This window comes from Egretta garzetta, unplaced genomic scaffold, assembly GCF_000687185.1.
Source record: "Egretta garzetta isolate BGI_Z169 unplaced genomic scaffold, ASM68718v1 scaffold645, whole genome shotgun sequence".
Classification (NCBI taxonomy): domain Eukaryota; kingdom Metazoa; phylum Chordata; class Aves; order Pelecaniformes; family Ardeidae; genus Egretta; species Egretta garzetta.
The window spans coordinates 18,945-35,223 of NW_009259681.1; the positions used below are offsets into that span (position 1 = coordinate 18,945).

The 16,279-nt window shown below is 39.9% G+C and overlaps 1 protein-coding gene across 1 annotated transcript; it reads left to right on the forward strand.

Annotated features, from left to right (window-relative positions):
- The first annotated feature begins 408 nt into the window (after nucleotides 1-408).
- Nucleotides 409-15,660, forward strand: BIVM (basic, immunoglobulin-like variable motif containing). The gene is given in 12 exon segments (XM_009638561.2): nucleotides 409-539; nucleotides 1,026-1,465; nucleotides 1,468-1,617; nucleotides 4,240-4,366; nucleotides 5,279-5,374; nucleotides 5,475-5,579; nucleotides 7,424-7,518; nucleotides 8,813-8,945; nucleotides 10,071-10,142; nucleotides 11,012-11,095; nucleotides 13,127-13,223; nucleotides 14,150-15,660. Coding segments are annotated over 11 exon segments (1,569 nt in total). The 5' UTR covers nucleotides 409-539; nucleotides 1,026-1,140; the 3' UTR covers nucleotides 14,435-15,660.
- Nucleotides 15,661-16,279: the final 619 nt, after the last annotated feature.

Below are 16,279 nucleotides of genomic sequence, written 5' to 3' on the forward strand. Positions count from 1 at the left end.
AGCGGGTCCTGTGGGCTGGCAGAATCGGGGCCGTGCACCACTGGGCTGCTGTTCATGGCGGGCGGCTGCGGAGAACGTGCCTGTGTTCTGACATTTCCTTCTCGTCTTTCCAGTGGGGCCCTGCTCGCTGTTCGGCTGCAAGACCCGCTCCCGGCAGAGGAAGACCCATGCACTCTTGGTTCGGTTCAGCGACCAGAAGTCGGTGTCGCAGGAGCCTGCTCCGGAGTGGGACTCCTGCCGCCCGCGTGCCAGGTCTCCCATCTGCGGCGTGTGTCTTCGCACCGCAGACGGGCAAACTGCTGAGATGACGGATAACACATACTGACAACTTGCTTTTTAAAGAAGATCGTTAAAAGCGAGCCAGCCTGCTAAATTTGTTTTTGGTAATTCTTAGCTACTCTAAATAAAACCTGACGCTTTTCTTTCTCACATCTTGAAGAATAGGAGGTGTGTAAAAATAAAAGGGAACCCCTAACAGCCGTATGAGGAAAGCAGTGAAACAGATTGAGGGTAGCGTTGTCAATTTACCATCAACAGAGGTAATAGTTGCTGTGATTTTTCTGTAAGCTTGAACTTCACTTGCGGCACAAGTACGCAGGATTCTTCAGAATCAAGTGACCTTAAGTTGCTGTTTGTGTGATTTATTAATATGTATAAATTATTTTGTACTCTATGTATGCAAGGTATCGTGACTGTAGGGGATAGAAGTGATCAACCACAACTACATAAATGTAGAAGGCTTTTTTTTTTTTTTTTTTTTTTTTTAACTGATGTGCTGGTTTACAATTGTAATTACTCATGAGGTCTTCGTCATGGTATCGCTGTGGTGTATGGTGTTGGCACCTCACAAATAGTAAAAAGTGCTGTTTGTAGAAATTCTAGAGATGCTTGGGAAAAGACACGGTGTTTGCTGTGATGTAGCTTGAAGAATATTTCAGCTTTTATTGGATATGAGTTCAAAGATAAGCTTTGTGTGTATTTTATGTTGACTGAGACGCCTGTACTAACTCCTCATTTTCTTTCAGGTACCTCGTTGATACCTTGCAGAGGCAATGGAGGCAATGATGCAAACTCTGTTGTAATTAAAACATTAAAGAAAAAGATATTCTTAGCTGTACAATACTCTTTCAGTATCATTCAATGCCTAACATTTCAGAAGATGAAAAGGAGAATGGTTCTGGAAATAATGGAAACGCTGAAAACAAACCTGGGAAAGAATCCCCAGAAACTTCTCTTCCTGATCCCGTGAAGCCATACTGCATGTCAGATGCCTCTGCTGCATCCTTGGTGTCTAGGGGAGATGGGCATTATCCGTGGGGATGTCCTGTGACTCACACACGAGAGAAATTTTATACCATCTGCTCAGACTATGCTTTTTTAAACCGAGTAACGTCTATTTGTAAAAGCCCAAGTGCTTCAGTTAGTGCCTGCCTGTCGGGCAGTGCTGCCTTAAAAGTTGGAAATAAAAAGGCATTCAACCCGGTGCTTCGGAGATCATCTACAGTGAAGATGCTAACTTGGAAAGCTTGCCTGGCGATCTCGGAAAGCTTCCACTGGCATGGGAAATCGACAAATCGGAGTTCAATGGTGTGACCACGAATCTGAAGAACAAAGCAGGTGAGGGGGTGGAGATTTGATGTGACAGGAAGAGGCTTCGTGTTTATAACTTGTTTGTGGAGGTGGCGGGTCAGCACGTGTCGCTTGAGGAAGGGCTGTACGGTGCTATAGAGCGCTAAGAGCCTGTACGTTGTTTCAAACAACTTGCTCATGGGGAGAGAGCGATGGAGGAGGAGTGAGAGTCAAGAAGCGTAGCTGCCTGGGGAAGTGGCTCTGAAACAAGGCTGGCTTCTACTTACCTATGTGTGGGGTTTTGGGGGGTAATGTTTGTGGTGACTTTTGGTTTGGGCTTGGGTTTTTTTTTTTCACCCTTGGGTTTTTGGGGTGTTTTTTTTCTTTATTTCAATAGGACCTAGTGCGTGGCGCAGTCATTACTTTTACCTGTTACGTACAGGTTTGTCAGTTGCAGAAATGTTTCAAGGTACTTCAGAGACACGCTTTGAAATTAAAGACCTGGTTTATTTATGGTAAGAAGCAAATGAAAGCATTACAGTTATTTAGGAAAGCACTTGGTTTCTGTAACAAAATGGCATATATATTGATTTCCTGTATTTACACAGCGTTAGGGAGCCCATTTCTTTAAAACTGTCTCCTTTGCTGTCTCCTGTGTTCATTCTCTGCCTAGTCACAGATGGCAACCGTGAATCAGGCACTTGCACGCACACTTGATTTTATCTGTCCTGTAATCCATCTGCTTATCTAGAGCTGGTGGTAGGTTTTTGTTGGGGGTTGATGGGTTGGCTAGCTAATCGAGTTCCTGTTTTGTCTATTAGAGTGAAACTGGTTTAGCAAAACTTAAATACGGTTAGCAAATTGTCATTGCCTTTTCACGTGTACATGTAGTGTCTTTTAAAGTAAGAAACAAATTATATCATCTTAGAGGATGGTAAGTTTTGCTAAAATACATGTGGTATATTTCATTTGGATATGATGGCTTCAAAGTGGGACAGAAATAGTCTTGCTCTAGCATGTGGCCCAACTCTCTTCATTTTCTACTGTCTCAGTGGCTTTACAAAAAGGAAAAGACCTTGAGGTTATATTCTTACTGGATTTGCATGCAAGTTTTCATTAGAAAGTGTAGCTGCTTACAGAGCTTGACTGTGAAAAAGCAGTGTTTCATTAGATTTCCCTGTGCATTTAGTGTTAGGGGATGGAAGTCCATGTTGGTGTAGTGGTTTAACCCTGGCTGGATGCCAGGGGCCCACTAGAGCCACTCTTGTCACTCCCCTCTTTAACTGGACAGAGAAGAGAAAAGTAGATCAAAGGGCTCATGGGTCGAGATAAGGACAGGGAGAGATCATTCGCCAGTTACTGTCATGGGCAAAACAGACTCAACTCGGTAAAATTAATTTAATTTATTACCAATCAAAATCAGAGAAGGAAAGGATAAAAACTGCTGGATCTTAAAACACCTTCCCCCCACCCTTCCCTTCTTCCTGGGCTCAACTTCACTCCCAGTTTTCTCTACCTACTCCCCCTCAGCAGCACAGGGGGATGGGAATGGGGGTTGGGGTCAGTTCATCACACGCTGTCTCTGCCGATTCTTCTTCCTTGGGAGAGGACTCTTCCCCTGCTCCAGCGTGGGGTCCCTCTCATGGGAGGCAGTCCTCCATGAACTTCTCCAACGTGCGTCCTTCCCATGGGCTACAGTTCTTCACGAACTGCTCCAGCGTGGGTCCATCCTTCCCTTGGGGTGCAGTCCCTCAGGAGCAGACTGTTCCAGCGTGGGTCCCCTGCAGGGTCACAGGTCCTACCAGCAAACCTGCTTCAGTGTGGGCTCCTCCCCTCATGGGTCCACAAAGTCTTGCCAGGAACCTGGTCTGGCGCAGGCTTCCCATGGGGTCACAGCCTCCTTCCTTCGGGCATCCACCTGCTCTGGTGTGGGGTACTCCACGGGCTGCAGGTGTATATCTGCTCCACCGTGGGCCTCCGTGGGCTGCAGGGGGACAGCCTGCCTCACCATGGTCCTCACCATGGTCTTCACCATGGGCTGCAGGGGAATCTCTGCTCCGGCACCTGGAGCACCTCCTCCCCCTCCTTCTTCACTGACCTTGGTGTCTGCAGGGCTTCTTTTCTCTCACACCTTCTCACTTCTTTTCTCTCTCCAGCTTCTGCGCTGCAGCAGGTTTTTTTTTTCCATCTTAAATGTTATCACAGGTGCTTCCACCGTCGCTGTTTGGCTTGGCCTTGGCCAGCGGCAGACACAGGGAAGACTTCTAGCAGCTTCTCACAGAAGCCACCCCTGTAGCCCCCCCACTATCAAGACCTTGCTACACAAACCCAATACAGTTGGTCTGAGAGTCTTATTTCTGGGATGGCTGATTTAACGCATTAGAATAATCAGATTGACTGCTGTCTCTCTAAACAGTTGGACAGGTCATGGTTCATTCTATTCAGAAAAACATGATGTTGTTTATGGAGCTAATGGCAGATCTACAAACCTGTTGGCAATCTTGATTATGCATTTGAGCTTTTTCCTTCAATTAATGTTTAGTCCCAGTTTGCACTTGCTGACACAATCAGCATCTCTATTTGAGTTGCATGCTGTTACTAAAAATACTTAAGAAGAAAAGTATAAAAGGTAAACTAGGCATTCATTTGTTTCTGAAATCTGTTTTGCAGGCAACGTGAAGAAACAAGCGACAAAGAAAAAATCCCTAGACAAAAAAAGCAAACAGTACAGGGAGTGTCCTCAGCGTTCTGCTCTTGAAGACGTGAAGGAGAGGAAGGTGTTGGACCTCCGGAGATGGTAGTATTTATGAATTGTATTTTAAGATTATCCCCATAGGATTTGTTGGTAAATAGTGTTGCTGGTTATCTGAATTCAAACTTCTTAATAATGTCTTCATAGTTTTTTATTAATTAGAAATGGGGATATGTTAAGCTTACATAAATTGAATCTCATACTTTCTACAAGAAGAATGAGAGCTTTCCTCCCATCCTATTCTAAAAAAATTTTTCTTTCTAAACTTTTTTTTTCTTTCAGTAAGATAAAAAATTACATGGGGATTCATTGCTAATAAAAGATGCAAGTTCATTAGCATGGTCAGGCAAAAAGTAGCCTTAAACATAATACTGATATGTCTTACTCCTGATTTTTCTTTTGACTAGGAAATACTTGGTCAGAATCTGTAAATTCTATACGACCTATATCATACGAATATAGTTCACTAAATTCACTTAGCTTAATGAATCCGTTTGGTTCTAATTGTATATCTGTGACATCAGAAAGTTACAAGTTAGCCTAGGGAATCTGCAACCTGGAATGACATTCAGTAGTAAATTGGTAGAGATGCAGCTTACTACAAGTTCACGTGTTGGAAAAGACTGGATCAAACTGCATTATAGTAGTACAGAACTTTTTTCCTAGAGGATCATTGGTACAGAACTCCTGTGGGGCTGTTAGAAATTTGACCAATTTGTATGAAATAGGTTAGTAATATCTGACAAACTTAATTAAATTGGTGAACATATTTGCTCATTTTTTTTTTTAAAAGAACACACTCCCTTGTTTTTTTTAATACTAGCAAAGTAAAAACACTTAATAAAACATGGTACTTCAATGGCGTGGCACACAGGAAAGTAGTTCAGGTTGCTCCTGTAACTAAATCAAGAATGCTTACTAATGTGTTTGGGTGTTTGTTTTTTTTTTTTGGTTTAGGTATTGTGTTAGCCGACCTCAATACAAGACTTCCTGTGGAATTTCATCCTTAGTGTCTTGCTGGAATTTCTTATATAGTACACTGGGAGCTGGAAGGTAAGTCACATACAGACCGCTTTGCCTCTAGAGAGTGTAAAATATGTTGCTAATTACTTTATTAAACAATACTTGTTTGTTTTTTTTTTTTCTTTTTCAGTTTACCACCTATTACTCAAGAAGAAGCTTTGCATATATTGGGCTTTCAGCCTCCATTTGAGGAGATTAGGTTTGGTCCCTTCACTGGAAATACGACTTTAATGAGGTATGTCTGGTTCTTTTGACACAGCTAAATTGTTAATGTATGCAAAAATAACATAAAGCTAGGAGATAGAACCTTTAAAAATACAGTAGTAGTTCATTTATTTAAAAAAAAAAAAAAAGGCAGCTGATACAAGTTAGTCCTCGTAAGTTTCATTCATTTAGAATAATGAAGTGTACCTGGGTACTCCGACAGTGCCCAAAGAAACCTTTTAAAGAGTTTTTTTGCACTAAGCCATTTTGTGTAGTGTGATGTTACTACACAGATCAGGTGAACATGAAATTCTTTTTGATTTTTGGTTCAGTTTATTTAATGGTTGTGTAATACTCCAACGAATCCAGTCTCCTAGTTAGGAAATTTTTTCTTTACCCTCATTTTCCCATTTTTGAAAATGCATGTTAAACTGAAACAGTCTGAAAAGGCAATTGATATGCTAGTAGCTTTACGTAAAAATTAATTTAAGAATTGAAAATGAGATAGTGAGTGCTGCACCTTTGCTGCAATGGAGCTGTTCAGGAGGAGGAGGGGAAGAAAAAAAAAAGGAAAGATGGGGCTGGAGTCACAAAAGACTTGGACTTCCAAATTCACTTCTGCTCTGCTGTTTCCTGATCTTGATCAGTTGGGTCTAAAATCTTTGTCCTTTTTTTGTTTGTTTGTTTTATTAAACTCATAAGGAATTTCAGGATTAAACAGGGCCAGGAGCATATTGTACTTGAGTGATGAACATCTTGACAGAGCTTTGGTGCGTTACTCTTCTGTGAGATTTAAAAATTTTGCAGTGTTCTTGCCTGTTCCATGAGCTGCCTTTGAAATAGTATTTTTTGAAGGCAATATATATGTTTTGGCACAGAATGTGGGTGCTGGATTTGAAAATGTGGCAGTAGTCTGTTCTTCAGTGGTAGCATACTGAAGAGTGTCATGAAAACTTCCTTCTCTGCCTTAGGAGACTTGGATCCAGATTTTGTATCTCTTTAGGAGTATGCCAGGGTATAGCAACCCTTATAGACCAAGCTGATGAAATGTTCTGTCTCTTTATATCAACAGTCTATACAGACAAAAGTTAAACTCAGAATTCTTGATTTTTCCCTTGTGAGTGCCCTAAGAACTGCAGAAAAGTTACCCTTATTAGGTTTTTTTTCCTGCCTGGTCAAATAATTTTTAAGTACTTGGAAGACTGGAAAACAGGAGGGCTGAGCCAAACCCATCGCCCAACTTGGCTTTATGATTGAGGTATTGTGTTCAGAGATGTGAATTTGAATCTTCTAATGCAGAAAAGTAAATATCTGAGACAAAAGCTTCTTGGCAGACCTGTCCTCACTTACTGCTGCTGTGAGGAGTTGCCCTATGGGACCCCTGGAACACTTGGGCATTGTGAAGCTTGTGTGATAGAAGCCCAACATGATATGCAGAAAGTCTCACTTGAAGGGTCCTGCCTTCTGATGTCTTAGAAGATTCCCTTCATGCAGCTTACAGATCATGGCTGAAGCTTCGCATTTCAGTATTTGAGTGTCTTTCTAAAGGCTGAGTAACTGAAAGTTAGAGATGACTGGACTGAATACTATAAGATCAACATTTCAGATCTAGCCCTTTGCTTATTATGGATCTATGTCGGGTCTGAAGAAGCAAGATGGAGGAAGAGGCTTTGAGTATTTATCTCTCTAGCATATGTTAAGTTTTGTTTGTATGGGAAACCATGGTCATCTACAATTTATATACTAATGTGGTAGGTACTTAGTAGCGTACCAAGACTTTTTTTTCTAAACTGTCAAGCAGAGGAGAAGTAGGAGGAAAGACAATTGCATTTAATAACTCTTGAGTTACTACAATCTTTAAGCTTATTGTTTCAGATGGTTTAGGCAAATAAACGATCACTTCCATATCAAGGGATGCTCATATGTTCTGTATAAACCTCATGGGAAGAACAAGACAGCTGGAGAAACTGGTACGTAGCTAATCCTAAAGCATTCATCTTACACTATAGAAACTGAAAAATCTTGCAATGTGTAGCATTTGACAGGACAAATTTTGTAAGCAGTGCTTCCAGCTGGTGATAAACTATCAAATAGGTCCAAGTTACCTGATTTTTCTGGTTTTACTTTTTCTCTGATTTTGCTAGAACTTTTATTTATATAAAGTATATTCTGTGCTATATGTTCTGCTATCACAGAACTGGAATTTTAAGGCACCCAGGAGGACACTGCACTTCCAGTTCTGAGTTGGTGTCCTGGAAGATGTGTTTGCTGTAATACCGTGGGGGAGCAGCATGTTTTTATTTCAGTGTTTTAGAAATCTGAGTTGTATAAAAACTTACAATGTACAACAGAGAAGCATTAATGTCTTTAATAAACATTTTGTACTTTTAAAAATGCGATTTTAAAGTTAACTTAATTCCTCCGTTCTGCTCGACTTCAGCTAACATCTGTCTCCAAAAGTTACGTGATTATTCTCAGTTAGTTTACAAAGCTGCATTTTTAGATTTACTTTGAAGTATGCTACCTAAAGAAAAATTATACTTTCATATACAGTTTATTAGCCTTTGGTATAGTCTGGGTAATTATCTTCTAACTGGAAGGTTCTTTAAAAGGATAAAACCGTGCTGAAAAGTTTTGGGGGAGATGATTAAAGTGGGAATCCCCTGGTATACCATTTGAGAACTCTTTCATGTTTCAATGCCTTTTCTAGTCTTTTCCTGAAACTGAGCACTGCAGTCACATTACAAAATACTGTGTGCCCAAGTGTGGGAGGTGTTCCCAAGATGAGGAAGCTCACAATACCAAAAGCTTTCAGGGGTTTCAGCAGTATCATTGATACGTGCTACATCTGACTTGGGGCAGTGGGACTGTGTGTGTTGCAGTGTGTATTTCCTGGGTTAAGAGGTTTTGGTTCGTTGGTTTTTGTTTTGTGGTTTGTTTTTTGGTTTTTTTTTTTTTGTTTTTTTTTTTTTTTTCAAAACAAGTAATTTTTAATATGCCTTTAGTCTAAATGCAATGCATACTTTACATTGCATTTCCCTAGTAGAGGCTGTGTGGCAGATACTGGGGTTTTTTTGTACTAGGCAGGAAATTAAATACTAAGAAGTTGGAAATCAAAACTGTATTTTGCGTGTGCCTGTCAGGTCATGTCCTCTAATTTAAAAAGCAATGTAACTATTTTGTGTTATCGAATAGGTTGGTCTTGCTGAGTGTGTTATGCAGGATCCAAAGCAGTCTGGATGGTAACCTGGTCTGTCTTTGTAGCTTCAGGGGCCCTTGCAAAGCTAACACGTGGACTGAAAGATGAATCAATGGCCTACATCTACCATTGCCAAAACCATTATTTTTGCCCAATTGGATTTGAAGCAACCCCAGTGAAAGCTAGTAAAGCGTATAGGTAAGATACTGCATTTATGTTTATTTTAGTGGAGGAAACATACAGAAAAATTTCCTGCAAGTTGATGCTGTTTTTTTTCCCTAAATAACATGAGCCATAAGAAGACAATCCCTGACAAAATTAGCAGATACAGATAGTGGGGAGTGCTAGAGAATGAGAAGAGTAGGCCACTGGTGTAAGGTGAGCCTCATCTTGCATTTTGCTTACCAAGCAGTCTACCTTTGCCTGTGTTGGAGGTGTAGAGTCACATCAGGGGATGGAGAATGCTAGCTCTACCTTTGGAGTTCAAAATGGTAATTGTCTGGAGGTAATAAAGCGTAATCATCTGAATCTAATTTGTTCCCAGTGTGAGACTGTGGCCGTGGAGTTAATGAAAGCTTTTAGTATGTGAACAAAAGAATATAGAAGTTTATTATTAAGATTGCATTCACTGGCATGTCATGTGAGTGAGAAGAGTTTGGAAAATATGCCCCAAACAGAAGTCCAATGCATCAGTCCACTTAAATTTACCAAAAGGTTAATGGCTTGCTTACTTGGTCAGTTACTAAGAATCTGCACTGGAAGAGCAAAGCAAAAAAACACCTGTTTACTAGATTGAAAATGCAGTTTGAGAAATATACAGTCCAGTGTGTGGAAACTTAATGTGCCTTACATCTAGTTTGAATTTATATTTTTTAGTAATGACTGAGAGCAGAAATTTCAATACCTTACCAATGATTGAAGTGGATTCTCAGTCAGTAGCGATGTTGGGGTTTTTTTGTCAGTGTTAGATTTTTTTTTTCCTGAAAACAGATCTCTTCCAGCCATATAAGATGGAATAATGACTTCAGGGAGCTTTTATAGCCTTATTTTAGGCTGGAGGTCAGACCAGAAGAAAATCCTGTTCTTTTCATATCTTCTGTTACCTTACTGGGAAAAATTATGTTTAGGTTCCAGAAGCACTATCAGTAGATTCTGCAGTAGTTCTTGTTTACCTGTTCTTGCATTCTAGTTACAAAGGAAAGCTTTTCTTTAAAAATCTGGCTAAGAAATGTTTAAGTTCCAAAAGAAATGGGTAGATAGGCTGCTAGGCTGAGCTTAGGAGACAGTTCTTAGGTCACCGACAGACTTCCTGTATGATCTTAGGTTGCTGGATTTGGACTCGGGAGACCTGGGCTCAGTTCCCAGTTCAACCACAGACTTCCAGTGTGACTTTAGGTAAGTCAATTAATATGTGCTGTGTCTTGGTTTCCCACCTGTGCAATGATGGCGTACATTGTTATTTTACAGGGAACTATAAGTAAACAAATTAGTGCAAGCAGTAAGGCTGTATGCTGTCCAATTCCCTAGGCAGAATCCTAGGCAGAAAAATCTCAGTGGAGACTGAAGTAGTTATTCACGGGATAATTATACACAGGAAGTCACAGAACAATCCTCTGTATCTTAGCCACCTGGCCTGATCTCTATCACAAATTTTCCCTGACACTGTTACTGCAGACTTTGAGTTTCTTGCAACTTGCTCACAAAATTGAACGAGTATTGGTTGAGGGCTTTGGTTTATAATATGTGGTACTGGATGCTTAGGAGGAAGGAATTGAAGTTACCAGTTGTTTTCATACAGTTTCCCTTACAGCTGTTAGTAACAACTGTCAGCTGGGGTGTTGTTTAAAGATAGTGGAAGGAGCTCTTTTGTGACTCTGTCAGACATCACAGATAGGGAGGAAGACATTTGTTCCACCTTTGTGTGGCTTTCCACAGCTCTTATTTCCATTGTTAGGTATATATTTATATTTGGATCTTACACTAGACTGCCGTTCATCTGAGTAACATTATTTTTTAGGAAGATCTGTCTTTTTCCCAAATAATAAGCAATAGCTTCTATCTTGCTTCCAAGCCTTATGAAATAAGAAGTTTCCCTGTATGCTATTTTAAACGCTATTTATAACGCAGGAGCTGTTTTTTAGTTTGGCTGAGGAAACAATTTTAAATGTTAGAAAATCCTAAAAAGAACAATAGAATCTTAATCTCTCTTTTTCTTTTTAGTATGCACAATAAATCTTACTAGGATTGTATCTTCTATTGAACAGAGCTCGTGTCTTGCAGCAAGAAGTAGAATATTGGATCTTAATTGGAGAACCGAGCAGAAAACATCCAACTATACACTGTAAAAGGTAAGTTACTTGGTAAGAATTTAAAAAAAATATATTTTCATTCAAAACAAATTGTATTTCTCTACTATGGGTCACAGAGCAACTTCATAGATTTTTTTTTTTTTTTTTGAATGAAAGAATATACTATAGTTCTAACAGAAACAGGTGTTTCAGCGAGAAACTTCGCGTTTTGACCTCAAGGCTGTCTCTGCAATTTTATATCACGTGGCAGGACACGGGTGGGCTGCTGAAAGCCAAAGCCTGCTTCTCTTGTTTGACTGTGACACAGCTTAACGTTAGTCAGGAAGAAAAGACACCTCAGCTGTCTGCGATCGTGCGAATTGCGACGTGCAGGCTGTGCGAACCTTGGAGGTTCATGCTGCAGTTGAGGACGTACCCAGGCTGTGTCTGGGGTGTGCACAGGATATTATGCCACTACCAAGATCGCCTATCTCAGGGACAGCTATGCACAGCCTGTACTCTGTTGTGTTACTAGCTTATCTGTGCATTAAAAGAATACGTTTATGATGAAGTCTGGCTCACGTGAAGTTGGTGTCTAAATGAGACACACAGACTAGGAGAGCTAGAAGGTGCGTTATAGAAATGTTGTTAATTAGTTATATTGTCATGATAAATTAATACAACAGCTTTCTCAGCTTTACTTGACCTGCTAGTTTATAATGTCTAACGTTAAATGTTGAAATGAGGGGACAGTGCAAAGGAATAGTATTTCTCAGGAAACCAATTCTGTGGCCAAAATGTAAGTTTTAAGCAAATAGCTTCTCTGCCACCCCCCGAGTTAATTATGGAATGATTTTTCTTGATACATTAGGAAAACAGCTGGGGGGAAAGGAGGGGGAATCACTCAACTTTTTATCTCTTCTTCTCTAATTATTTTGAAAAATTGTTTGCTGTTTTTCCTCTTCTTCTCTAATTATTTTGAAAAATTGTTTGAAAGTGCTTTTATGAGGGTTTCATAGCCAGTCAGATCTATCCTAGTACCTAAAACCCAGGTTTCTTTCCTTTTTTTTTTTTTTCGGTCAGTGGTGTGACTGTGTCAGGAACTGCAAATAGCTGGATATTTTGGACTAATGAGATTAAGTGCAACAAAATAAAAATCACATCACACATCACAAAACCACATGTGTGTGTGGTTGCAGTGCTGAGAAATGGCACACTGTCCATCCCACTGATAGAATTTTGTTCTGTGGTATATGAGCTACAAATGGCACAGGAAAAGGTTTCTGAATATAGAATACAAACCTCTGTGATATTTTTGATTATGGAGACATTCTTCGTCCTGCTACAGTCCCAGCGGGAGCTAGCCAAAAGTTCTGTGCTTAAGGTAGGAGGGCAAAGGTTGAGGTAGAAATGGATTTTCTGAACTTGGAGGACGATGTTAGAGAAGCAGGTAATTAGACATTGACAGAACTGAAAAGGTGATGTGTAGGCTTAAAGAGGCCTGGGATATGGGGATATTTGTTTCAGCTGGGCTAGAAGGAGCGATGAAACTCTGAAGAGCCAAGTGAATGAGGAATGATTGAATTGGTAGTTTATTACAGATGGGAATTAAATAAAATGGAGGAGTGAGTTATGGTGAGAGCTGTCTGGAAAAAACAGATTTAGTGGGTGAAAAAAAACAAACCCATGGGTTTAAACAAAATAATATAAAAGGTTAAGAGAGGATTAAATAAAGTAAAAGCTAATTTTTTTCCTTGCCTAAACTACACTTTGCTTCTTCCCTTCACAAACTGATGAACTGGTGAGGGTAAGCAATGAAACTTATGACTCACGGTCCTCTTACTTGTTTTGGAAGGTATTTCCCAAAAGTGAGAATAATTACTGAATGCTTTGATTAAAAGTGGTGCTTTTATCTCTAGCGTGATGTCTCTAATACTGAGGCTTTTATATCGTTACACGTTAATTTATCTTTAAATCACTGGTAAGACTATTTAAAGCTGCAGATCTGTATTTGCATGTGTGTGTACGTGAGTCTTAGTGGTGCTGAGGTTTCATAAATGTCAGCTGAGTAGTAATAATCTTATTCTGTAGGTGGGCAGATATCGTCACTGACCTAAACACCCAAAATCCAGAATACCTAGATATTCGACACCTAGAGAGAGGATTGCAGCATCGAAAAACAAAGAAGGTAAGGAAAACTTACTAACCTGGGAAGAAATTCATGGTAGATTTTTGGCAAACTTATTCATACTTCAGCAGTGTAAGATAACTTCACTAAAAGAAATTCGTTACCAAGTGTTGCTGAAGATGAAAGTCAAATGTGGGTACTTAACATACCAGAGTCATTTATATTTACTTGCAGGACAAGATACAATATAGCAGTAGCCTGGCATATGCTAGGATGAACCGGGATGCCTGCGTATACAATAGCTAACCTTGCTGGCTTAAAATGCAGCTGCAGCAAGTATGGAAATACTCTACAGACAAATTACAGACAGATCTTTTTGGTGCATGGCCTTCTAGCAACATGTAAGCAGGAAAGAAAGTACAGTTGAGTAGGGTCAAACATAAAAGAATGCTTGTGTCTGTCTTGTGCAGACTTACTGTCAATGCATAGAGCTTTCCTATAGTAGGTAGGGCTGTATCTTGTGGGTGGGGGGTTTATTTTTGATTTGCAGATTGAAAGTCTATGAGAAATAACAGGCTGAGGAGATGATTCAAAAGATGTAGAGACCCTACAGAAGACTCTGTCAGCGAGATGAGAAGGGAGCAGAAGAGATAATTTGTGTGAAGTGGCTGGAGAGTGAAAAAGACTACAGAAGTTAAGTTATACTAGCCCATGAAAGATAAAAAGGATAACTTAAAAAGATGAGAAAGGAGGCAGTAACTGAATCTGGGAAACAATCAAAACTGATGGAGCAGAGTTGTTTGTTTGCGGATATGGGTTGGGGGTGTGTGTTGTGTGTTCTTTTGTTGGGCTTTTATTGTTCTTTTTTTTTTTTTTTTTAAACAATTCTGTTACCTGCCAAGATGCAAGATGTCAATTTCAAATATCTATGTATGTCAGAAATGCGCCTGTGTGCATTTAACAAAGAACCTTTTTACTTTGATTAGGTTGGAGGAAATCTTCATTGCATCATTGCCTTTCAGAGACTTAACTGGCAAAGATTTGGTCCTTGGAATTTTCCATTTGGGAACATTAGACAGGATAAACAATCCCAAACACAAGGAATTCCCAAATCTGAGAGTGAAGACAATATCTCTAAGAAGCAACATGGACGACTGGGTCGATCTTTCAGTGCTGGCTTTCATCAAGAATCTACATGGAAGAAATCTAATCTTCGTGAGAGGAGGAACAGTGGGTATCAGAGTTATAATGATTATGATGGAAATGATTAAAATTAACTTTAGATAATAACGTTGATATATTGAAGTTAGTTTTAATCAAGACATATTAGGGATCTTTAGTCCTAGAATACATACGAATAGAAATTACGGTATAAGATACAGCTTCATAATTATTAAGCAAATCGGATGATACGGTTGCAGCGGATGAGATCTGATGTATAAACTGACAGATAAGCACAGATTATTGTACTTTTGCAATCAAAAGTAACTATGACAGCAAACCCAATCATTTCTTTGAAATAATTGTATGAAGTCCTGATTCATGAAAAGAAAAGAGCAGTCTGAAGTTAGTCAGTGTAATAAACAGACTTCATTGAAAATACCTTGTATTAAAAAGCATGGAAGTTTATTATATGACTTTATAAAAAGGGTTATTCTGCAAATGGTGTAAGGATAAAAGTAAACATTGCCTTCCTTTGTAACACCCGACACCCAGTGAAAATTAAAAAAAAATCACATAGGTAAGAAAACCCTGTCAGATTTACAAAGTGAATGTACATTCTCCATTTAGTTCCCAGTAGACTTCTGTCAGTCAGATAATCATCTTTTGTCAAGTAGGTCTCAGTTACTTTTCCCTTAGCTGGATGCCTGGTTTAGACTGAGAGGAATTGCCTGTGGCAGGGAAAGTTCGAGGACGGACCTTCTTTACTGCTTTTGCTCTGTGGGTATGGCAGCTGGATTCTTACCCTGGAGCCTCTTGAGAGCACGGACTCACTTAATGCAAGCTTTTGTGAAATTCAGTATTAAAAAGCTGCATTTGCCATTAGCCAAATGAGCCAGCTGAACACCGTGTTCTGTTGGCAGTTCTTTTCCTTGTTCAGTCTCAAAACCTCTGTCATTTTTCTTCTGCTCTTTTAATTTTGTGTGAAAGGGATGCAAGTGCCAAAAACTGCTGGCAGCCCTGATGATATTATATACCTCTCGGCCAGCGAACAACTCAAGCTTTTTCAGGTGTCCATGTGTGGTCTCTCTATTTTTTTTTTTTTTTTTTTTCCTCCTTAGTATTTTTTTCTAATTTGAAATGTATCCAGTTGTTTGCTCAAACACATCTCAACAGTTGTAACTTCTGCGTACAAATGTTCATACCCGCTCAAGGATTAATTTTTTGACATAAACAGATTTCTCATGGAATGCAGGGGTTTTGTAGGCTGCTGCTTTTGTTAACCAAAAATGGGAGACTTTTAGACTTTTGTTCACTCAATAAAATTTGTTTTCTATTTTGTTGTTTGCTTTTCATTTGTCTTGGGAATGGTGAAGATTTTCAGGAAGGCAGGTAGACGAAGGATCAGAATTGCAACCCCCGTTTAGCAGAGTCATCCTGGAGGTAGGATCACTTTGCTCGGAAGCCGGCGCAGCCTCTGTGATTTAGCCTCTAATATTGAACTTGGCAAATTCTGCAGGCTGATGACTGAGCAAAAGCAGTAAATTTTGAAAATGCAGGTATTTGCCAGATGAACTATTTTCAGACTTTATTTTTGCAAGCTGGATTTGGGCTGGGGATTCAAATCTCTTTAGAATGCTCAGGCCGCATTTTTAGGATACTTCAGGCTTGAATTGGAGTTACAGGTGCATGGCTCTCAAGTTTTGCTAAATAATGGTAGTTGCACTGAGGAGTGGAGAGGAACGGGGAGTCGCCTCTCCGCTACTAGCCTTGCTGCTATTCTTAAATAGGTGTCTTGTGACAGACTTCATTTTTACAGCCACTTTGTTTTCCTCTCGCTTCGGAGACCGTCACACTTCATCACGGAGTAGGCGCCATCTTTAGTTCTTCCAGCATTTGGCGAAAGAAGGAAGACGCGGCTCCTCGGGGCTCTGCTGCTGGCACCCAGCAGAGCC